The sequence below is a fragment of the Clinocottus analis genome, unplaced genomic scaffold, assembly GCF_023055335.1.
Source record: "Clinocottus analis isolate CAN_PGR_092001 unplaced genomic scaffold, fCliAna1.0.p SCAF_14, whole genome shotgun sequence".
Taxonomy (NCBI): Eukaryota; Metazoa; Chordata; class Actinopteri; order Perciformes; family Cottidae; genus Clinocottus; species Clinocottus analis.
Genome location: NW_027175865.1, coordinates 15,622,747 through 15,648,272, shown reverse-complemented (window position 1 = coordinate 15,648,272; position 25,526 = coordinate 15,622,747). Strand labels below are relative to the sequence as shown.

General features: G+C 43.4%; 1 protein-coding gene across 2 annotated transcripts; it reads right to left on the bottom strand.

The window, feature by feature from the left end:
- Nucleotides 1–376: 376 nt before the first annotated feature.
- Nucleotides 377–24,798, bottom strand: LOC137785228 (solute carrier family 66 member 2). Of its 2 annotated transcripts, XM_068576354.1 has the most exons (5): nucleotides 24,319–24,798; nucleotides 23,525–23,658; nucleotides 20,999–21,049; nucleotides 12,041–12,257; nucleotides 377–593 (listed from the first exon to the last, which is right to left on the bottom strand). In XM_068576354.1, exons 1-5 carry the CDS (start codon nucleotides 24,519–24,521, stop codon nucleotides 383–385), a joined length of 816 nt encoding a protein of 271 aa, XP_068432455.1. In that variant the 5' UTR covers nucleotides 24,522–24,798; the 3' UTR covers nucleotides 377–382. The 2 variants fall into 2 exon arrangements, with proteins under 2 accessions (XP_068432455.1, XP_068432456.1); XM_068576355.1 differs by lacking the exon at nucleotides 20,999–21,049.
- Nucleotides 24,799–25,526: the final 728 nt, after the last annotated feature.

Here is a 25,526-nt window from a genome sequence, read left to right as displayed (position 1 = left end):
TAATATTCTCCGCATGCACAGGTTGACTCAAGGTTATAATCTTTCAGAAGTCTGCAGTCCAAAAATCACAGGCGTACACGTCGCCTTGAGAATAAGCCTGTGGGAGAAATAAACGGGGGAAAAAGTGTCCTCCGGGTTTCGCCGCAGCAGACGCCGACACCGCCGAGTGTCTGTCCGTGCCTCAAGTGTGTGTGTGCATGCCTTATTCAAGTGTGTGTGTGTGTGTGTGTGTTAATGTATACTAGGGTGGGAGCAGCCTGCATCATCTCAAGGTGCTTTCGGTCCTCACGTATGTTTTGACACATGTCCGCAACTCCTCTCCCAAACGCTTCCTCGCTGGTGTTTTTGAGCGTTGGCGTCCGCAAAGAGCCGGCGGCGGCTTTCAGAGGGCTTTGGCGCTAGTGGTGTGGGAGGCGGTGTGGGACACTGGCTTCTGTGGGTAGCGGCTGTAGTAGTAAACCTGGAACAGGATGGTGAAGTCCACTAGGACCTGCAGCAGGCCGCAGATCCAGAACTGCACGGGAGCCTGGGTGAGCAGGAAGTAGCCCGTTTTAAAGGTGTCGCCGCTGGTCCACATCAGCACCATCTTGATGCTGCGAGGAAAGAGAGGGAGAAAAGAAGTGATGATGTTCTTGTTCAGTTGATGAAAACCTATTAAAAGGCACTCAACCTCATTATTGTGACATGTTATGTTCCCAGTCCATCATGTCCCCAATGAACTTCACAATGCTTTTTTCAAAAGCCTCCTTTTCAAACATAATTCAAATTTATTGACTTTGGCATTGTTGTGGCATTTTTAATTCATGACAGATTGTCAGTTTTTCCTCGCCGGTGGAGTCATAGCTAGCTTGGACGATCACCAAAGCCTCTAGCGAGCTCAACAATGGCTGCCACATTTAGCCACCCAGCTCCTGTTAGCTTGGACTACAACAATGTCAGAGTTAAGATACGTTGTTGGCTGCAGCGACCACAGAGAAGGAGAAAGACTCTTTTGGCTCTTCACGGAGCTGCGTACTTTTCTCTCAAGAGCATTTATAGAGCTCTGATTGATCCAGCTAACGCTAGCTGCTGCCGGTAACGCGGAAACTTCTCAAGCTAAAAGCTCAGCCTTGCTAGTTAGCCGGCTCGGTAGATAGCATGCAGGGCCTTGTTGAGCTAAATAAAACAACTGGTCAGCTGCTGTGTGAACTGTATAAATAACCCTTTAGTTTGTTGAGAATGGGATTGCTGTGGCTTTAGCTAACAGGAGCTAACTGGCTACGACTTCTGTAAAGCTATATTTTCAAACTAAAGTATCTTTCAATGGATGAAAATAAATAATAAATAAATTAACTTAACAATAAAGCTCAACTAACATAATTCTGACAATAAGAATAATTCTGTATTTTTTTGGTAAGTTTCCAATAATTGTAGTTATTTCACAAATGATTGCTTAATAATCGATGTATTTCACAGACATGATTCATGCGGTTCCAAAGCATCCTGAATAGTCATAAAAGACATATTTGTGCTGTCAAAACTAAATGTGCTTACCCAGAGCACATGTTCATGAGCACAGGAAATGAGGACAGCACTGATGGTTCAGCCAAGGAGGGAATAGCTGATGTGACTCAGTAACAACCACAGGAAGAAAAACAAATAATCTTCTCAGGCAGCGAGCTTCTCATCAACTCACGTTCCTAAATACACAACGTACACAAGTACACAACGAGCCGGCGGTTCGTAGTGGGCTCGTGAATCCACGGAGTGAGTTAAATGAGGAAGATGTGATTCGAGAAGGCAGAGAGAGTTCCCTTTGAGCGTAAGTCCTCTCGCTGGCACTGAGAAACAATGTGAACTCAACTAATGAGGTTAAAGGAAGTCTAACGAGGGGGAGAAGGAACATGGGAGGAGAGCCGGGCCCCTCCAGGGTCCTAACACAACACTTTCTACATGTCATACTGCACAAAAATAGACTGAGGGGACTGAGGGGAAATGCGGGTACATCGGCTCTAAAAGTCCCGAAAGGGTTAAGGGTGTTCTTCCACAGCGGTTTATAACAGCGTCCACACACACACACACACACACACACACACTCACACACACGCACACACACGCACACACACATCTCCACTTCTGCAGAGCTCTGCGTTTTTTTTCTTTTCTTTTCGTAAACTTTTTGTTCTGCGCTTGAAGCAGTGATACGTGTAGGCAAGGCTGGCAAAGAAAAAGCACTGAGCAAGCACTGTGTCTACAACGCACCCCTGTGCACACACACACACACACACACACACACACACACACACACACAGGAGTCTTCAGATGTGCCGCCTGAAGCAACCTGCCTGCAACAATACCAACACAATACCAACACAAGCCGTCCTGTAAAAGCTTTCACCCGAGCGCGTCGGGCCGGCTGGTCAGCACTATTCTGAATAAGCTTTGTGGGAGTTTAAATGCCTGATGCCCGCAGGTGTGCATGTGAGCGTGAATGGTCGTCTGTCTCCATGTCTGCCCTGTGATGGACTGGAGACTTGTCCAGGTGAGCCCTGCCTTCACCCATTGACAGCTGGGCTCGGCTCCAGCGCCCCGCGAGCACAAAGAGGATAAGTGGTTAAAGGATTTTAAATGCTCCTTCAGTGTCTACAGCAGTGCGTGTTCATCCCCGGTGTTACTCTCCATGCAAGATAATCCAGGTAGTGAACACTTAGCGCCACGTTACTCGACTACCTCCTTCCACATAATACCTGTGATAACTGTGCGGGCGAGACTTGTTGTTAAGAGGTTTTTCACGTAGTCTTTAAAAAGCCGTGTGCTCGAAAATCAAATAAAATCAATCTGTATTGTACAAGGGGGCGGAGCTTGAACTCCGAGAATAGTGACACGGACAACCCTGTCCTCCTACTTTTGGTCTGGGGCTGTTATTATTTCTTTTTAGGAAACCATAATGCTGCAACACACAATTATGATTCTAGACAATAGGTTGCTTACAATTCTGTGGCAAACCTCACATTAACAAGCATCCGTAGCGCACGCTGTGTCTTACCCAACGCTGACGACATTTTAACTCTCGGCGACCAATGAAAGAGCCAAAGGTGCGGCGCTCAGCGCAGAACAAGACGCTGGTGTGTCTCGTCACGGCGGTTTGTAGCTCGTGGAAATATGTTGACCCTCATGCTCATGACTTGAGATATTCTATTATTATCTATTGTAATTGTTCGTTCAGTAATTTGAGTCAAAGCCTTAAAGCACGATCATTTACAGATGAATGAAAAGGTAATGAAAAGACCCATCTAGTCTGTTTAATGTGCGTTCTTCTGCACAGCCGTGTCCTTGTTCAGGACATTTTTCACATCATGATTTGTATTCATTGTATTGTTCCGCTGATGTAACAGAGATCAATCCCCAGCTCTTTCCTCATAATAGGGTCATAACGACTGCTCCACGGCGGCGTTGAGCACATCGTCCTGGAATTCATCACTGAGTTTTGCCTCTCGTCCCGACCCCTGTGGATCCTCTGCTGTAACGTACTGAAATAAAACAAGTGGCACAACAAAGCTTCGTTCCACCTGGCGGTTCGACAACAGAGGAAAACAGTCTCTGCGTTTGCAGAGTCCTCGCCTTTCTGTAAGCCTCTTAACAGATGTAAAAACAAAAGATGGATGAGGTGTAATCTAGTGTCTCTTTCTCCCCCCCAGCAGAGCCGAGCGTAACCCCAAATGTCTTTCTGTCTTTCAGCCGTCGTCGGGGCAAAAGCTTTGCAGCCAAATCTCCTCGTGCATTATTCATGCCGCCAGCTTCACCTTAGCCCTTTTTCATTTGGGAGGCCAATTTCGTGCAAACCTTGCTGTTTTCCTCGTGCTTCTTTCTTACTTTGTTTGCCCGCTCTTTCCCTGCAGCATCTCTGAATGTTCCCTCGAGCTTCCATTTTCACACTTCGCACTTCTCTCTTTCTCCTCGTCCATTCATCTTCCCACCAGCTCCTTCGCCTCTCTATACCTGTTTGCGTTTGCCTACTGTCCTCACACTCTTCTTCCTCAGTAAGGATCTTGTTAGCTCTGTGGAAAGAGACCCTTTCTCCCCCTTCCTCCTCCTCCTCCTTCTCCTCCTCCCCCTCACCTCCTCAGCAGCTGCTGTCTTGAGTTGCGACGATGTATTTCTGCAGGTAATGATGCAAGAGGCCAGGTTTGTGTTTGATCAATGCCTCCGCTAGTTCCCTAACAAGAAGTAACGCAGGGAGAGCCAGGGGGGGGAAACATGTCTGGCTACTAATTTATCACCTTTTCCAAGTCAAATATCAAAAGGGAGGAGGAGAGAAAGCGCGCCGAGCTCTGGACTGACATGAAGTGGAGCTGCGCAGGACCAGACATCTGCTCCGGGGACGAAAAAGATGCACAAACACAGAGGCGCATGGGAGGTTAAAGCACACAGAATGTTTACGTTTGGGCTAATTTGGGACAAGGTGAATGCATTGGCAAAGAACTACAGCTATGTTGGATCGGTTTCAGGGTAAAACATATAAATAAAAAAAGACAGACTTTGTAATATTGACACAGGAGATGTAGCGCTGTAGTGGGCAACACAATTCCTCCAGTACGAGTGCTGCAGAGGTCCTGTTGCTCAAGTTCCTGGTCAGTACAGACTGTGAACACTGTCCATCACATGTTACAGTCCTGCAGTTAACCGCTATGAAATTATTGTTCAACTTTTTATATCAGTTACGAGCGACTATTAATCATTTCCAAGGCTTTTCTTCTTTGTCTTTATTTACTTATTTTTTTCTTCATTTAACTCCAAAATGTAAAGTTACCTTCAATATCCCATTAGTCATCACCTTGTCATTGTTGTTTGCTGCTTTTCATAGAAAGAAAACTGCTTTCGAGGAACAATAATATTTAACTTAACCGCCAATGCTTTGTTTATAAGCGTCTGCAGGACAAATGTGTATTTTTGGAGGGGATTTAGTATCAGATTATGCTAACCTAGCTAACAGCATTTAGAAACAGCTTTGCTGCAACCGCTACACCTGGTTACTGGGTGTTAACATGTAATAACTACTTAGTAACTAAGAAGATGAACATATTTAAATACTTATGTTATATACTGTAAACCTCAGCTGTTTTGCAAGAAAAGCTAAAAGCTTTTTTAAACCAAAACTTACGTCAGATGTCATAATATATCGTTTTTTATGAAGAGTATTTTTTCACATCTTACTAAACAGACTTCAGGACGTCTGCAGTCCAGGCTTCACAAAGTCTTATCGTCTCTCTGCAGCTTTCAGTGCATCTCTTAGGACTCAGCTGTTATTCCACCAGTTTCTAAACTAGGAGGCCACAGCAGAGAGCAACGCGGTGGAGGTGCAGGTGGAGGTGGAGGTGGAGGAGAGTCCGGCACTGAATCATAAAGCACTCGCTAATATACTTAAAAACTGGGATCAATTGCCGGGAGAATTACGATGGAGTTCAGAGAGAAATTATGAGGGAAGAACAAAGCCGCATGTCCACACATGAAAGATGCCCCTGCTTTAATACAGAAGGAGTCTGTTTGCTGAGCCAATGCAGAGCAATAGAAACACAACAACAACAACAACAACATGTTGTTCTGAAAAGACAGACATGCTGGAAGTTCACCACCACATTTGTCTACCTCAGATTTCTGACACCTATTGACTTCCTCCGAGCTTCAGGAAGCAGACTGTGGACTCTTGTCCCTGATTCCTCTGAGACATTTACGTAAACGATGATCTATCTCTGTCCACGCTCCCAAGTTTGGAAACAATTCCAGCAAAATATAAGGAGCAAAACGCCACAGCACCTCCGTTATGGGGAAACGAGGAGACGGCTCATCAAGATCCAACAGTTTATGGCACCAAATCCCCAGTCAGGTGATGTCAGAGCATTGTGTCAAAATGGTGAAATTAAAAGAGTGTGAACGGACAAAAAACAATAAATAAGATCAATATTTAATGTCTGGTTTGTTTTAAGTATTAATTTGAGAAACGTTACATCTTCTTGGTTCCTCAAACGGATATTTTAGGGCGGTTCAGTCATACGCTTCACGTGTGTCATGATTTATTGTCTAAGAGTGCAAATACTTTACTGCAATTTTTTCCCACAATCGTCCACAAAATGTGCACAATTAAAATGCAAATAAAACCGATTAATGGAAAGACACTTGGTGAATATTACATGTAAAATAAACAGTGGTTATAAGGCCGGTGGAAGTAACGTGACCTTCTAAAGACAAGGTGGGGAAACTGTACGGGGAAGGTGGATGTTGTATCATCTCACCCAGCGCTGGGCTACTGAATGAAAACTATTCATCACTTGTGAAATATTTGCTGAGGTCGGCGGTTTGATGCTCGCTGAGCACTGCGGTCCGGCTGTGTGAGGATTCTCATTTTGCGGATGAAGCACTTTAGATTCACTTGCATGGAGTTTCCTGGAACGAGTACATGTATTTTAGATGGAGGTGGACGCCGCGTTAAAGATCACGGCTTTGCGGCGCTCGCCGACATCGTCTCTATCGTCTCTATCGTCTTTCGCCCTGAGTGAATTATGTCCAATTAGTTTCGTGAGACCAACGCAACCCGTAATACTTCACCCCCAGCGCCAAATTTCACAAACAAATTGATTCAGTTTCATATCCTGAGAGCAAAGGAGGCAGCCCTCTGGGTGATGCGAGCAGACGGGTGGAGGGGTGGGGGTGTGTGGAGGAGGGGATGTGGGGGTGTGAGGGCGAGGCGGGGGATCCAAAGGTTCTCCAGCTGCATTGATCTGCAGCGGAGCCGCTCTGTTCCACGGCCCTGCTGCACAAAGCAGCGCCACAGGGGTGATGGCCCAGCAGCATCGGTAGTCAATACAGATCTACCCCAGCACGTGTGTGTGTGTGTGTGTGTGTGTGTGTGTGTGTGTGTGGACAGCAGCCCGCAGGCTAAATAAGGCTCTGGCACTCTTATCTAGCATACTGGGATGCAGCTCAACACCACATGCCTTTTAAGGCTGCAGTTGGCGCTCCACATGTCCCATCGCCGTGCTTTATGTTTGTCTGCGAGTGTTTTTTTGTTGTTGTTGTTTTGATTTATGGCATGCTGTCCGGTATCAGCATCAACCTCTGGCTCTCCAATCCGGGGACGGTCTAATAATAGTTGCCGGCCTGACAGCCATTAACACAAAACCATGTCTTCCCCCCAACGCACTGCACACTGAACACCTTGAGTATGGCCTATATCTGTCTGCGAGTATTTAGGTTGCACTGGCAGAGATAGTTTCACTTGGTTCCACTTGGTAAAGTATGTCGATTTACACTGGAAACACTGGAAACTAGCACAGCCAGCTTCAGGGACACTTAATTTGGTTAACGTTTTCTGTTTTTAGATCACTTTTTGCGCTATCAATTCAATGGATCGTGACCCTTGACCTCTTTAAAGTTCCACTGGGCCTCTTCTTCCACGTCTCAAGGGTTTAAAACGAGCGGTCTGAGAGGCCAACGAGTGTTATTGAGACGTTTAAGCTTGATAACGGCACCAGAGTGCAGAGTGATAACCAGCTTGTACAGGAAGGATCGAGCCCTCCGGGCCGGTGGGCAACACTCTAACAGCTGCATCGCTTTTTAATGGCACACAGAAGCACGAGGGCGCTGCTTCTCACTGCAAATATGGGACATTTATGAAGGACAAAAAAAAAGAAAGAGTCTAAAATAGATTATTTGGAACCAAAGCGAAAACACACACACACACACACACACACACACACACACACACAGAGTGCAGTTACTAACTGCAGTATTGTAAACAAGCATTGCTTCGCTAAACTAACAGCAGCTAACCAGATTATTTTGTGGGGTTAAAGGTCATATTAGGAAAACAATAATAATTTAGGACGAACACATGCACTGGGTAATATTCTCCGCCGTGTGTGGGCAACCTCGGTTACTGTTACCTGAGATGACATTCAGTTATTAACTTGTCAGTAAGTTGTTATCCTCAAAAGTTTCTCCTGTAAAAACAAATTACAGTTCCAGCAATAAAGAACATCTCTAACTTCTGTTGCTTGTCCAAGACGATAGAAAGCTGCGTCTATAAATAGAGGTTCTGATTTATTGATACAACAGAGTCACACTGACAACACCGTCACGCAGAGTCGCTCTGGTGCCAGAAACAATGTCAAGCTGGCTGGTGGTTGGTTCGCGGTGACCGGGCCTGCTTTCGTCTCGTTGTTTTAAAGATTGCTGAGACTTCAGAGGAGTAAATCTGCCCCTGTTGTTATCGTAAACTGCAGAAGTTGAGAGGTAGTAAAAAGGACACCGCGGGTCGTAAAAAAAAGAAAGATTATAGTAAACAGAATAAAGAGTGTAACAGGATGGAGAATAACGCCGCAGTCATCACATTAACGCAAACCTCAGAGGGCCCGTTATGGTGACGGGGGCTGCGTATTTACCAACCATTCATGAGAAATGTGACGGGAAGTGGATTTAGTTTGCTCTGGCGCATGAGGCGAACACGCCCATGAGACTAACGCGCTCGCGTACGAGACGAGCGCGCTGGTTGAGTACGAGACGAGCGCGCTGGTGCATTCATTGCGGCTTTTCGGACTGTCCGACCGCAGCCTGCAAGGAAGACGATTCAAATTATTTTAAGGGGTTGAATAAAGTAATGAACTGAGCAGTCAGCAGGACGCAGACTGACTCATTTGTTGTTTTTTCATTTCTTTGCTCCACTCACTTACAGGAAAGAGACTCCTGCTTTACTTCTCCGGTGTGTGTTTTTTATTTTTACAAAATGCTCGTGTGCTGACTCGTTCTCACACACACACAATCATCAAATCCCTAATCCTCACATCTGCGTGTCTACTTCCCTCACCACGAACACAAACATGATCCTCAGCCCACTCCTATATGTTAAGAAAAACTTTTTTTCCTTTTGAAAAATTGCACTTCAGAAACAAAAACATCCACACTTTAGAAGATCTTGTTCATTCTCCTCCTGCACACACGCACACGCACACACACACACACACACACACACACACACACACACACACACACACACACAGAAACCTTGAACGGAGTGCGGAGGTAAAGTAACCTAGCAACAGCCTGCCAGACGCAACAGGTTGTGAAGAGAGGGACGAGACGACACAAACAATGAACAGAGCTGGGAATGACAGCGTCCTCCTCGGCCTCTCACTGCAGCGGCAGAACGGGTGGCAGGTTGAGGGAGAAGAACAGAAATGGTTTGACGCTCCATGTTTCCACGTCACAAGTTTGAATTAGCAAACTACGAAACAATATATTCCTTTTGTTTGGCCATAAAACCTCCCATGGAGCGAAACATGAAAACGTCTACATTATTTATTCTACAGCTGCTGTTCCTGTAATTAAGTTGTTGCATTTGGGATTTAAAGGAATGGAAATTATGTAAAATAAGAATTATTTCATTTTCCTTCTGTCACATTGAGATGTCTTGTTCTCTTTGTTATATGTATTTACATCCTGTTATTGCCTCTCCACATGACAATTTCTATTGGTTGAGGGGGAGTCGCCTTTCCCGTGCTGGATTCAGATCGCCTCGCTAAGATTCAGAGGAACTGATGCATGCGTGTCATCAAGCCCACGTTCATCTCCCTCACTTCTCTCTCACCGCTTGCTCTCTTTACATCGTATCCGTTGTGTTCGGGGAACCCGAACATCCTGCTTCATGTCAAGAGGTTTTCTACAGCCACATTTCATGAGTATACCTTCTTTTTTTTAAAAATTGAATCTCATGTTTGTTTGTTTTTTACTTCAAAAGCTTCTGTTGAGGTTTTCAAATGAGGCTGTGAATGTCTGTCATCATATTTGATGATGTCATCACCCTTTGTTGTGGTTGTGTAAATGTTATTTATGTGGCCGTTTGTTGCCTGTTTTGAGTCTCGGGGAAATTATTCCAACTATTGTTTTTTCAATTAATCCTAACTTTTGGTCTTATTGGAAATGTTTGGATTAATTTAACTAGAATTTGAACGTCAATGTTAGGAATGAATTGTGAAGCTCTACCACACTTTTTGCAAACGTAAAATATTTCCAAGAGAGTAAAAAAACGAGAAGGACCAACTTCTGCGAGTCCTGCTTCGTGTGGAAAACGACTAAATTATTATTGACGGACCGTTTGCTCTTCTGTTGTGCTTCTGAAAAAAATGGCCGCGAAAGTGTTCGCTGAGTTTCTCATTGTGAAACTTTGCTGTGAAAACTGAGTAAACAAAAAGTTTAAAAAACACCAAAATAATGCGAATGACAGAAATCCGCTATTGGCCTATTCTTCTGTATTTCTGCAGCCTTTGTAGTGCTCGGTGACTCAGTTTATCCCCATAGATTCCTGGTGAAATATAGACCACAGGATACTTCTTACTCTTGGGTTTGGCAGCTGAAAAAAAAAAATGTTGGGGCTCTTTCTAAAACATCAATAGCAATTATTAGGTTTTGTTGTCAGGACTTCAGAAATAAAAAAGCTTTTTCTCCAAGCTTGAACAATCAGATGGGAAGAAATCAATTAAAGGAAGTGGCCTTCACACTAACGTATGCTTCTGCAGCCGCTGAATAGCCCAGAATGCACTGCAACCACAACAAAAAGGTGTGTTTTGAGCATAGGGTGTACGTATTATATATCGTAAAGTTGAAATGCATTCTGGGAGCAAGGAAAACAACTGCCTGATAACCTCACACACGAAGAGTCAGATCCACTAATCACAAAATACATCGGACTTACAAGAGTGACCAAGGGTGCATTCCTCCCGTAAGCCCTGACTGGAGACGGGGTTCGGGGTGGGCAGGAAGAACAAAGAAATGGAAGATAAATAAGGCATTGGGACAGAGAGGGTAGGGGAAACACAGCGTGGGAGCTGTCATGGCCGGTTAAGTGGACAGGCAGCTCTGCTGGAGCTCCGTTATCTATCTGCTGCAGAGCGTCAACGGGCAGAGAGAGGGAGGGAGGGCACAGCCAGAGAGCTTTTCATCAGGACCGCGTGTGGAGTATCTCAAACTCACATGACATTATCAGTTTCATCTCTTCAAATACTTTTTGTACAACTTCAACATTCGTCTTCATGATATTTCTTTGACCCCGTATCTGATTTGGATTACGTGGCGCTGTCGGGTCTTTGTCAATCCATTTGTCTCTCGTTGCTTTTGCATTGAGCGCTCTACACTTACAATTGCGTACACTCTTTTTTTTTATTTAAAAAAAGCACTTTTGCAGAGCTTGCCTGCATCACAGAACAGATTTTTTAAACTGTATATGATGGAGAAAATCTATTTTACGTCATCACCTCTAATTACAGCCTGAGATTTGATGCAAATCGTCCTTAATGAGATAAAATGATACACCAGCAGCAAGATCCAGCGAGGCAGAACACCTCATTATCATTTTGATTTTCAGAAGGTTAATTGTCATGTCGGCATAATAAATGGCTGTCAGGAGCCCCGTCCTTACTTCTTGTTCGACAGGTGCCAGAAATACTTAATAAGCATGTGTCGGTGGGTAATAATCACATGAGAGACAGTATAATCTGGAGCCATTACTCACGAGCGTGTGCTCCAGTGCAACGAAGCCGCTATGGGAGTGCCCGCGAAGGTGCCAGCGATGGAAGTGGCACTCGTAAATAAAACAGTACTCTTCAGGACAAAGAGACATCGTCATTAATCACGGACGCGACACGCTTTGTTTTGATTTGAATCCTGACGTTTAAATTACACTCACAGCCCCAAACAGTTGAAGGAAAAGAAGCGTTTAGTGCGTTTAGGCTTGTGATGAGATTTTCGCGCTCCGGGGGGGGAAGAGTTGACAATCGTGGGAGAAAAAAACCAGGCGAGAAACTTCGCGAAAAAGAGGCGGTCCCGGATCACACGGTGAGACACTGACGACTTCAGAATAGGACGTGAACCTACGCCGCCCTCGACAAATTCACGTTTCACGCGCTTGTGTGCATGTTCTCAATGCACGGATGTGAGAAATATAACATTCCACCTCGCTGCCCAGTCAGTGTCGGTTCAGCTTCAGAGAGCCTCCCCCGTACTGCATCCGTACCTCATGCCCTCCGTGGACTTGTTCTGATAGTTGCAGTAGAGCTGCGGCGTGCCCAGCATTGCTTCAGTGAAGACGGCCAGGAAGCCCAGGGTCTCCACGAACAGCGCCGAGTCCAGGAAGAGGTAGGTGACGTAGGCCGCCGTCAGCGTGAAGGCCAGCACGCACTGCATGTAGTCCAGGAAGCGACTCCACAACCAGAAGTGGCTCCAGTCGAAGTCTAAAAGAAGTGCACAACATGGAAACCACAAATGAGACCAAGTCCATGGAGTGCAGCTCTCAACCAGCTGGCCAACAGCAGAACAACAGAGACAGTGATTGATGTGCACAGATCCTGTAAAAATAAAGAAGAGCCGTTATGAAAACAAAAAAAGAGACATGAAACAGTAATGTTGTTCCTGGTTGAGACGAAAATCACAGTTGAAGAGTTTCATTCCCATGGGGCTTTTGCGGAAACACAATCTAAAAGTTAAAAGTGTTTGTGGCCCCGAGAGGATGCAATATTTATTACATCCAAAAATACAAAAGTGCCGGTGTTCCAAAAAATAAGCAACACTGCAATGATGAGTAAATATAATAGGCTGTATGGAAGCAATAAACGCCGTCACGTTTGTGGATTGCTGTTTTGAAGCCTCGAGTTTGACCTTTTGTTCGTCGCCATCTTGTTTTGTTTTTTTGCCACAATGAACTTTAATAAACTTAAGACACAAAGTCAATGGGTTAAAGTTCTGGTGGCGGTGATAAATCAAGTGAGAAGCAGGGTCATCGTCTCATGAACTTAAATACAATCAAGAACTAGTTTTGCGAGTAGAGAAGTCGCCCCCTGGTGGCCATTAGAAAGAATGCTCGCTTCCCTTTGCAGACCCGGAGGTGGCCGCCTGGTGAATACGAGTTGTGTAACATAGTCTGTGGCTCTGGAAGGAGCTTTAAAATAACCCTGATGATGTAATGTGGGCTTTCTCAGTTTAGGTTTGCAAACTACACTTTTAAAATACAAAGCCAGCATTACAAACTAGCTGTGTAGAGTTTGAAAGACAACCAAGCACGGAGGGTCAATAGTATGTGTTTGGCAGCATCATGAAATGTTTTGGAGCGTGACCCTCTTTTCATTTTTATAGTATAAATCAATATTGAAAATTCCTATAAGCCATTCTGTAGAAAAAGGTTCAGTGAGTAAAAGTGAAGTAACATGTATTAATATAGTCACATGAGTCACAACATGCTTTAAAATAGCCTTTCAGTAATGAATAGTGTACCACCATATTGTGGTTTAAATGTCTGGTTGGTTTATTAACTTGCTTGACAAGTAATCACGTTTTTCTTTTCCCCAGCACCAGAAGAATTCATTATTAATCCTGTCTGTTCTTCTGTTTTTAATCTTCATTTTTGCTGTATCCACTTAACAAAAGGAAGCAAAAACTCTATTATTGTGAACATTTTTAACTAACTTCACACTTGAGTTGTGAAGTTTCACACACCTCCCACAAACCCCTTCGTGTATTCAGAAAAAAAAACTATGTCACAGCCACAAATAGGCCCTCTGAACTGCACACATTTGGACTCCATTCAGCTTCTCGCAGCAGCAGGTCTTGAAGGGTTATTATAATTAATGCGGAAATGTGAATCTGGACACTGATGAATGATTAAAAACTCTGTTTTTTGCCCCAACACCTCTCGTGTGCATTCGTTCTCCAAAAGGAAAACGAGCACAACAGCTCCGGCTAATCATACTAATAAAACCACAAGAACTTCCAGAGGCCGCAAAGCGCCGATCACCTCTAGCTACAATACGTTAACGACAGCCGATGAGGCAACAAGTACAACAAGACATCTCGACGTCTAATTTCTCCTCTGCAACAAACCCAGTCAACGTATCCTTGTGGTTTGAATCATGCGAGCGCCCAAGTAGCTGCTGGTTTAATGTGCGAGCGGAGGACTCCGAAAAGAGTTTATCGTGATGATCTAATCATGGCTGAGAGCGAAAGATGTTTCCTCACTGCTGCAACGTAAATGAGATTTCCCCCAATCCTCAAATGCAATAGAGCCGATTTGTTTAATCACGTTTAAATGAGACTCTCTTTATCTAAGAGGCTCATCTAAGCGCTCCAAGGAGATGTATACTGTATGTAGGCCTCCAGAGAAGGACCTATGCAGGCGATCAAGCCGAGAGAAATAAATAAATAAAGTATCGGAGCATCGTTTGGAATAACTTCACCACTAAATACCACGACTAAGTAAACAAACCGTTATCAAGTGAGAGTTACAATCCTGTGTGACATTTCAGTTTCTGATTTAATTACATATTGTTTCATTAGAGTGTTAACTGACCGATTCTGACATTTGGATGGTATTTCTACCCAAACACGCACGGCACTTGACAATATCGAGCAAATCCCATTCTTCCTTCTGCATCGAGTGAACCTCAAAGAGCAATTCAGATCAGGTCCTCGGTCTCCCAAACCGACACAGTCCTCACACACCAAGAGCCACAACGCTGAGCCTTAAACTGTGCGCACAACGCAGCAGCGTTGAACACAATCAAGCAAACAGCTCTCACGAGCTACAACAGAGCGTGTATTTTTGTTCGGAGCATAATCAACACGAATGTCCTCTGAGCGCTGTTGTGCGAGCTGTATAGCTGTTTATTCTGGAGGTGTTCTGGAGCCCTGCTGGCAGCAGAGGACTGTGAATCTGGGCCAACTAGCACCAGGCTGGTGCCGCATGATAACAGCCAAACACAGAGGGAAGATATCGGGGGCAATAGAGCAGCAGCGTTCAACACACACCAGGCTGCTAAAGGCACACACAGCTTAAACGTGTGAGATATTTAATGTATGGCTCCGAGTGATGATACGACGGGGCCCCGGTTTGGATGGCATAGCGGGGAAAAAAAAACAAAAAAAAACAAAAACACTGTGGTAGTAGTTGGCAGCAGCAGAGGAAACATTTACAGTGTTTTTCTTTGCTGCTGGCTAGTTAGCGAGCTAACAGTGTGCTCCAATTAAGCAGACTTTTGGAGTAGAGACCAAGGCTACACGCAAAACAGTGTCACGCATGTCTTGAATCAGCTTTAACACATTTACACAGTGTAAAAGCTAATAGAAAGCCCCCGAAAAGGGAGCTAAAAGAAGAGGAAGATTAACTTTCCTAATTTTTAAAAGACAGCACTGAATGAATGCTAACGTGTAAATAAGCTAGGTTTGTTATCACGTTAGCAAAAACAACCCCGCTGTGTTTCCGTTAGCTAGTTTCTTCTGGCTAAACTAGAATAACCGCCTCGCGGTTGTGTGCCTCCGCCAAACTGGTCAAGTTTGTCCAAAATGTATTGTGTAGTCTTTTTATACATGTGTGTACAGTTGTAGTTAGCATATGAATTCTTGATTTAAACACTTGGTTTGTGAGGTCACAGTGATCTTGGACGGGTTCATCCCTGAGGACAAGTGAAAGTTTGTACCACATTTTTTGAAAGGATGACAGACAACACATGTAACACAGTTATTGCTAAAGTTAGCAACATCCGTTATTATAGCTATACTTCGAACAATGAGGTCTTGTCACTATAAGATAAGATCAAATAAGATAATCCTTTATTAGTCTCGCTGTGGGTACTTTTACAGGATTACGAGCAGAAAAAGGGGTAAAGTGATATTTAGATATTGTTAGCTTGTTTAAAGTTTGTGTTATAGTTTTGAGTTTATATGTTATGATATAAATAAAGTACATTTTCCCTTATGGATGCAGTCAAATGTAGCCTCTCCAGTCAGCCAGTTCCTTAAAATATTACCACTAACACATTATGAAAAAACACACCACGTCCGACTCCTTAAGAACTTTTAGTTGTTCTCAAATGACTTAATGTGATGTCAATGATGCTAATGATTGGGGACGCCATTGCACGGATGCGCACCGCTTCATCTAAAAGGTTTCCTTTTCTTTTTTTAAACTTTCCTCCCCAGTCATCGCTGTCAGTGCGTGTGGAGTGGAGGATGACGAGGAGGAGGAGAGATAATGCAACTTAATTTGGTGGCCAGGGATTCTGCAATGAACAGAACACTTCTGTTTTTCTGATTAGCAAAGAGGAAAAACAAAAAAGCCAACATTGTGATTATGACATGCTTTTCAATTATTTGTGTAGTCCTCGTCTCCTGGCTCATGTTTTAGTGATTGTGCTCCTTTGTGCCACGCTGTGCCGTCACCATCTCTTAATCCTACGTGTGCACACTGTAAAGATGGTCACAAAGCTGCCTCTCACCCTGAGAAGTGGCAGAAATCTTGTCGGCAGGTCAGTGTGTTGTACTATTGCTCACACTGACCACTACCCACAGCCATACCCTGCCATACACCCTCTCTCGCTGTGCCACTTGTTTTCCCTCGGGCATCATCCTCCTCCTCCTCTTCCTTCTACTCCTCCTCGTCTTAAATCCCAGCGCTGTGTGGGAACAGGCCGGCGCTGCATACAATAGACTCCCCGTGGTGGCCAAACGTCTTGAGCACAGCTCGGTTTGAAGTCCCACAGAGCTGCGGTACGCGTGTAGGAAGACGCGAGGTCAGACTCGGAGATTTCAATCGCTTGTTTACCAACTGTTTCCTGCCAGCTTCAGTGAAGGCCCTGAAAAGCAAAAAAGAAGTCTATGGGGGTAGTTGAAATAATGGCTCGCTGTCACTCAAAAGCACCCGTCGGAGCCGCGGGAACATTATTATGAAAGACGGATTTAACAGCCCGGGAAATTGAACCTCGCATTTTGACGAGCTTCGTTTTCAGAAATTTAGACAGGGAGCTTTTTTTCCCGCCACAATGACTAATGGGCTTCCACTGCCGAGTCAAAGCACTGCAACTTCTCCGCACCGCCACCGAGACTAAACACAAGGTCTCCACTGTGAAAAGGGATGGAGGCTAAATGTTGGGCCTCCGACTGTCCTCAGGGAGGAGAGGACTGCACCTACAGGATGAAGTGATTCATTCTAAGCTGACAGATCGCCGTGGGACCAGAGTGAGCAACGAGCCAGAACCGAACCAGAGAAAGAAATGGAAATCTCTTGTATCGCCATGTTCCTCTGGAACACTGTTCGGCAAATGTCTCTGTGGCTGGAGACCAATCAATCATTGTGACATCATCATTGTGACAACATCCATTCCAATAAATCAGCTGTTATTTGCTTTGCTGGTTTGTAACTTAACTTGTTTACAACTGCACCGTCTGAAATGAAAAACTGTGACATCACGGTTTTACATGCTGAAGTTACGGCTTACAGCCCAGCAGAACAATACGACCTCGTGTTCGAATACATTTCTATGCGCCGCTTTTATGGACGTGTCTGCATTATGGTGGTTATTTATGTGTAATAAGTACATAATCTAAGTATTAAAATGCGTAATCATGCAAAAACGCATATCTTTTACTTTTCCTGCTGATAAAAACCCAAATTCCAACGCGACCCTCGCCAGGCGACCCAGATGTGCCGACGGCAATGAAATCAATAGATTTTCCACTGACAGAGAAGATGATGAATCAAAAGCCGGCTGAACGAGGAGGAGGACGTGGTGTTGACAGAAAGAGCTGCTGCCTCGTAACACAAGCAGGCGAGCTACCCGGGAGTCTGAAAACCAGACGCCCCAAAACTTTGCACCCAGGACTTTGAATCGTGGAGCAGAGCCCCGTTTGATGGCCAGCTTGCTGACACAAATTCATTCCCATGCAAATTTATTCATATGCTTCTAAACAAATTCAATCAGCTCTTCAAAATAACTAAAAAAGTCGAGTTTGACTCTGGGACACATTAGACATGAGTCTTCTTCTACGAATAGCTTACTTTTCCCCTTTCCAAGCCTTTTACCTCCACCTGAGCGATCACCAGCATTTCTGGTCCCGTCACAGACAAATGATCTGATCTTTTAATCTCCTTAAAAAGGATTCCAGCAGGCAGTCTTCCATATAAATCACTCTGAGCTGCTATTACACCGGGATTTCTCCCGTCTGACAGAAAACAACAACCGCACAACACAGACGAGGCCAGTGGTGTGGTTGAGGCACCACGGATGTTCTTTAAGAACCGCCGCACCTTACCGAACCATCAGCAGACCAAATGACTCACTATGATGGAGAACGCCTCAATGTTACATGTTCACAGACAGCCATATCTATAGGAACACAGACATATATCTATAGGAACACAGACATATATCTATAGGAACACAGACATATATCTATAGGAATACAGACATATATCTATAGGAATACAGCGATATATCTATAGGAATACAGCGATATATCTATAGGAATACAGACATATATCTATAGGAATACAGACATATCTATATATATAGGAATACAGCCATGTCTATAGGAATACAGCCATATCTATAGGAATACAGCCATATCTATAGGAATACAGCCATGTCTATAGGAATACAGCCATATCTATAGGAATACAGCCATATATATAGGAATACAGCCATATATATATATATATATATATATATATATATATATATATATATATATATATATATATATATATATATATATAATACAGCCATGTCTATAGGAATACAGCCATATATTTATAGTAATACAGCCATATTCGGGTCACACAGGAAGTTCCATTACAAGACATCTACACTGTGCGACATAGTCCAGCCGTTTGATGGAAGTAATTGGCGTGATGACGATGTCGTGCTGCTATGACGATGATGATGATGATGAAAGCTACGAGAACCTAAAAGGGAACTAATGGACCAATAAGAAAAACACACAGGTTGAGGATGCGGCCTGCTGACACAACCACCACGTTTGCTGCTCTGTGTTGTACCGTTAGCGCTCGATGATTTCCTTCCTCTGATCCTTTATCCGCCTTCAAGCACTGTGGACGAACGCAGCTGCGCCGGCCTTCTAAGTGATGCTGTGTGTCTAACTAATCCACGGCTCTATACCTCACTTCTTCATTTCTTTCTTCCTCGCTCTCTGTCGCGCTCTCTCTCTCTCTCTCTGCATTGGGGGTTTTCACGCCTCCATCAATAGTAAACCACAACATCCTCACCAGCCCCTCCCCATGATATTCCTACGAGCAGCGTGAAGATCAAACAACACAGCGTTCTGTCAATTCTAGTGACGCCTGGCAGAGTTGGCGGATCGATGGTCGTTCATGGAGGCGCTGCAGAGACGGGCTAAGCGGAGCCGGCGGCACAACTTCCGTCCGGGCAGCGAGGGATTCATCCCGCTGCTCCTCTGATGCCAGGAACAAGCAAACACACTGGAAGCCACAATGTTGGTGAGAATTAACTTAACTCTCCCCCCCCACATTTCAACAAAACAGCCAACAAAAGGGTACAAAACAGCACTTCAATAACAAACCATCTATTGTGCCCAATCAGTCCCAAGAGTTTCTTATTCATTATAACCTGCTGAGCCAAGTGTACTCTGTCATCTCCCTATCATTCACACACACTGTATTATACTGCCATCTAGTGTCCACACTATGAACAACGGCCCATCCTTCACCATTACTGTGTCATTAAAGTGCATTATATACTACTACAATAGGCACCAGATACACTGATCGTTACTGTTACAGAAATCAATCTACTTTACATGTTTGTGCAAACAGAAATACTTTCTAAAGACATTCTCACTGTTGTAATTTAGAATGCAAATGAGTATGTAAATTAAACTTTTAAAAACGTTTAATGTTTTATTATGGTTGCAGCTGTGCCTTTGACCTTTGTCGTTATTTCTTTTGGAGGGGAGGGGGGTCCGATTTTGGTCATCCATAACTATCTAGCACTCGTACAACTTCTTTAATGAGTGGCAAAATATTTCAAAATTACACAGCAGACATGTTGATAATACAGAGCAGGAAAGCAGGAAAGGTTTCATTTTCAAACTAAATGTGTTGCTGTTAAAGGTTACGTTCGCTGTGACACTTTCACATTTGATTTGTTGGCAATAAGAAAAAAGCAGAATATCACCAGTCTGATCTTTACATGAGGCACCAGTATATTGTGTGTTTGAACCTCATTATCCTCTCACAAAGCTTGATAATGCAAGACGCCTATGGGGCAAAAAAAAACAAAAACACAATCAAGCAGCTATTGGCGGAAAACACACACACACACACACACACACACACACACACACACACACACACACACACACACACACACACACACACACACACACACACACACACACACACACACACACACACACACACACGATGACTGATGTCAATGTGTGTGTGTTCAGCAGACACCAGCAGCTTTTCACCCCACCCAACCGATTCATTGACTTCTCCATAATAATAAAAAAAGGGGCCTTGTGTAGTTCAAGGAAACAAGTTTAAAAGCCTGTTAGAAGACATCACTTTGCATAAATCAGCCATTAAAAAGATGCTTTACTGTCACATTTAAGTCACAAATAAGCATGCATTGATTTTACGGGCCGTTAAACACACAACAAACACAATAGTTTTAATAGTATCAAGCAATCATTTCCAACTGCAAAAACAGAAGAGTTAGAACAACTAGAAGGAAAAGGTTCAGCAGGTTAGTCTTCTGTAAATCACTGTTAGCTAATGTGAGAGTACAGGAGCTTTAGATTTAAACCTAAATTGTTATTTCATATAAATGATTCAAGCACAAAAAAATACATGCAACAAACTAAAAAATCCCATTGACAATCACACAGGGTTTCAATGAAAGCTGATCCTTCATTCGTACCGAGGGTGAGAGGCGTCACATGCATGGAAAGCATCACAGCTCCGTGAATCAAACATGCGGGTGGAAGGGACTCAAGCTTTATCCAGACATGTGTTCATGGTGCAAGTCATCGGTTAGTGTTGGGTGAGAGAGGGAGGAGAGGGGAGGGGGGGGTCATGGGGTCATCATGCACAAGACACAGAGATGGAGAGGCGGATGAACTACAACTGATGTTTCATGGCAGACACGGTAAGTTCTGTACATACCCAGAAAGAGCCTCTTAAGGATTCTGACCTCCTCGTCCTTATTGTCTGTCGCTACAGGCGAACAAATTATAAATAAAACAGGGAAAGAAAAGGAGGGGAAGAAAAAAAAAAACAGGGACAGAAAGGGGAGGAAAAAAAGCTTGTTTTCTTAATTTTTCCCAGTAAAAACCAGAAGTGAATTATAAGGTGTCAGACATTGCAATACTGTGTGACGGTAGGTCAGACATTTCAGGTCACAGTGAGTAATTACTGATACCGCTAGCGGATTAGCTATGTTGCTGATTATAACAGTGATATAACTGATCCAGCATCTGGTGCAGAAGACCCTCCACCCCTCCACCCTGCAGTTTGTATCCGTGGCATCTCTGCACCTTAAAAGCTGCTGAAAACATTTTATTTATTGGCTTCTTACTACAAGTGTCGAGGTCCTCCACGAAGACACGGGCGTCTGCCACAGTTCTGTTTGAGAGATTTATGTATTTGTGGTTTTGTCAGAGCTTGTTTTAATAGTTTGAAGTCAAAAAAGTAAAGATCTTTGCTTTTGTTGGCAACTGTCAGCTAACCAAACCACACACACACACACACACACACACACACACACACACACGCACACAAACACACGCACACGCACACAGTGGATTAGCCTAAATTTTCTATTAAAATCTTAATTATGTTGTTGCTCATAAAGTCGTAGCTCGTCTTACAATTAGGTTATTGGCAGGAAACTAGCGATACAATATGTATCATACCACAGAGGTTACAACTGAACACTTTGGGATGTATTTCTATACGCAATATACTGCGATCTAAAACCGAAATTTAGAGCTAAGAGCATACAAATTAGCATAAAATCTGAGTCATCTAAAGATCTAAGGCGACGACTCTTTGCTGCATGTAAACTCTGGATTACAGAGAGTTTGACAATCGGTACAGAGTCCAGGAATACAATATCTCGACGCTCGAGTGGATCGATCGTGTTTTACCTTCAGAATTACTTCAAGAAGTTACTGCGGAAGAAATAGTCCCGCACATAACCACCTGTTAATGTACATGTTTTAACTTATATTTTGTCTGTAATAAACAAACAATGAATAGAACATGGTAAATAATCAACTTTGTCGGTTTCGGTTGGCAGATTTATTTTTACCGTCTCATCTAATTTACGGCAATAAAGCAGTTACTCGCAGCCTATTTTTGAAAGTGACAAAGTATTCGTGGACCTTTCACAGCTCACAATGTGTTCCATCATGACTGGTTTGCACGGCATGCACACAACACATACATAAAGAAAACAAAGAAAAAAAATCAGCAGACTGTAAAAGTCTCTCTGGACATTTCTTTCTGACTCGCGTTGGTTTCCAAGATGGCTGACCGGACAAACAGCTTTTTTTATGGAGACTAATACTGCTTTGTGTGCTTTGTGTACTGGATTCATGTCACGTTTATTTTGTCATCTGACACTGAGCCTACAGACTTTAGCGCTCAATATCCAAGTGAGTGTGTGAGTGTGTGAGTGTGTGTCCATATTGTCAGACTGCCACAGGAACAGGAACCACAGCTAAAACACCCATCACTGCACACGCCACGTGATACAGGCTTAAACCCCAAAGGGCTGCCACGTGTCCATGTGTGAGCTAAAGGAATGCCCATGATAATAGAAAAACAGGCTCCAAAGTGTCAACATGGGGTCTTGAATAACTTTATGAGTATAACAGCAGAAAGACACACTGGAGGTTTGACTTCTGGAACAGAAACGTCCCATTTTAACTTCACTTTATTGATCACGGCAGTGGGCTTTGAACTGGGGACACTTTGGTATATTTCTCTCTCTCACACCGGAACATAGTGGTCAGATAAATTTGGTCAATTATTATTTTTAACCTATTTGTATCTTTGTATTAGTATCAACAGAAAAGGTGCCCTTGTAAATCCAGATTTTCACCTACTAAACAAACAAAAAATATATAATATTATGCAATGAATAGACTTTTTTCTAATTGAAAATTGTAAATAGCAACAAAAACAAATCTATAATTTGAGATTCCGATGGATATGATCATTTTAAAAAGAGAAGTAAATGTTAATTTACAAGTATTAGGATTCAGTCTGAAGTCTGTTTATTGTCCTTGAGAGAGCTGGCTTTGAGGAATTTGTTTTCTCATCATCTCTTAAGAAATACATTCTACTTGCGGCAATGTTCCCTTGTCGTCTACAATGAGGTTGGAGCAGGTTCAACTGCATTTTTTTGAACACCATTGTAAGGAGCGGCCCTGTGGTCGCTCACAGTGGGACGCAAGCAGACCTGGAAACACCTTGCTCAAACACACAGTCATTCACACGTATTTACCGTTCTTACAAACACTTACACAACCTGCCTACGCACATTCGCTCTAGGATATGTTTATACTCTCCCACACAATTGCATTTCTATCACGCATCCTCTCCCACACACACTCTTTCACAAAGTAAACATAGATACCCGAGCTCCGTGTGCGGTGTAACGAGGCCCCGCAGAGGGTTTCTGACCTATGAAGGAGCGTCTCTTGGTGTTGAGTTCAGCGGCCATGCGGACGTTGGTGCACAGGTTCAGCATGATGAGCATGGTGGCGATCATGATGATGCTCTGCCACAGCAGCAGAGTCTCGAAGTAGCGGCCGAATCTTTTGGAGAAACAAAATCAAAAGGGAGGGAGAGAGAAATGTGTGAACTTATTAACATGCATGGAATGTAGTAAAAGCTTTTCCACGTGGGGAAAACCACAACACATGCTTGATTTTTTTTGTTTTCTCCGGTGCTGTGGCAAAGACAGACTCAATAAAAACTTGCATTGACCTCCAGGAAGATATCATACAGGAAGTTAATTTGTTTTTACCCCACGCAAAAATGATCCAGGGAGGGTTTTCTCTGTCTTAGATACACACCACGTACCTGGCACATTAGATTAGTTGGTCAGCAACAGTTTAGTTTAAAGTGCTCAGTAGTTTGATGTTTTTGTTTTGTCAGGGACAAAACAACTTATGAGCCTACCTGGTATGTACTCCAGTTTATCTAATTCAAGAAAATGCACCCATCAATTCAAGATGATTACAACCCATAATATAAATCAGCATGCACGATTTATGGTGACTTTCTGTGATCAGTTCTATCAGAATATCTATCCCTTAAACCACTTGTCATATATGATTATATGAGACATTTTGGCTTAAAGCAAGTACTAAATTCGCAGAAGTGTGTTTTTATTTTCTCTATAATGGTCTGTCATCACACAGGAGCTGGTCTCGTGTGAGTGGGACCCAGACAGGGGCCCTTGGTCTGTTTACCTGAAGAGGATCCGCAGGATGTTGGCCACCAGGAGGACCAGACACACGTAGGTGGAGAAGCCCTCTGCGTTCTGGGTCCGGCGGATGTCCCTGTACTGGGGCACGTAGGGCACCAGCCCACCAAACACCATGGCCCCGGCCGCGACCCACGCCACCAGGTGGTGAAACACGGACACAATCTGGTCAAACGCCTCATCGTCCATGTTCAGCTGCGGTTCAATGGAGGCTGTCACACGGGGTCGATGCTCCCCTTGGCTCCTTGTGTTTGAAAAAAATAAAAAAAAACGATAATCCGCTCGTTACGTCACGTTTCTCGACACTTCTGCTGATGCGAGCTGTGTTTTTTTTTTTTAAATGGGGGGAGAATTAAACTCGGAAGAAGAAGAAACTCCTAAGATTCCCGATATTGTATTAAATTCCATCGGACTAGGCAATAAACTTGTCACAAATGGTATTCATTTCCCCTGACTGGCTCTTCTGTGTGTATGTTTCTTCTTCGCTGGTGTTTATTGACGGTTGGCAATGGCAAACCAGCTTGATGGGGAATTAGCGCCATCTGCTGGACTGGGGTTTGAAGTTAAATACCTTTTTTTCAGATTTCTTCTGCTTATGTGATTTGTTAACTTGTGGATTTTAATTTGATCGACACCGTGTTGCTTATTGGATTTGGAGAAAAATGCAAAAAAAAGCAACATGCATTGTTTTTTTTCAGCAAAATTTCACATAGCAAATGAGGAGTGGTTTAACAACCCATCATTTGTAAATATATGTTTAAGGTACAGTACTGATTGATGGATTGTGGAACATAAATTAAAAGTTCTGTAATTAATATATTGATGATCTGCATTTATGGGTGAAACATTTTGCGTGCACCATGTGTGAGCCATGAGGTTTGTTCAGCCTGGCAAGATACAGCCTCACTCATAAGTATAGGTCTGTGCACTTGCCCTTCTCACTTCATAGATCACCATTTAATTTGTATAGTGCTGATATCAGAGGGCTGCCTTTGTGTGCTAACTGTCAGAACATGTATTTTTTTTTTCTTGTAGGTACTCAATTTAGTTGCTGTTAAGACATTTCAGACAACTTTTTCTCTTGTTTTCTATACTTGAAAATAGATTACCTAAAAATAAATGTTGCTCCCTAGAATTGTTGTAAAAGGTATTGTAAAAAGCTTCAAAAACAGAAAACAAAACACATATTATATA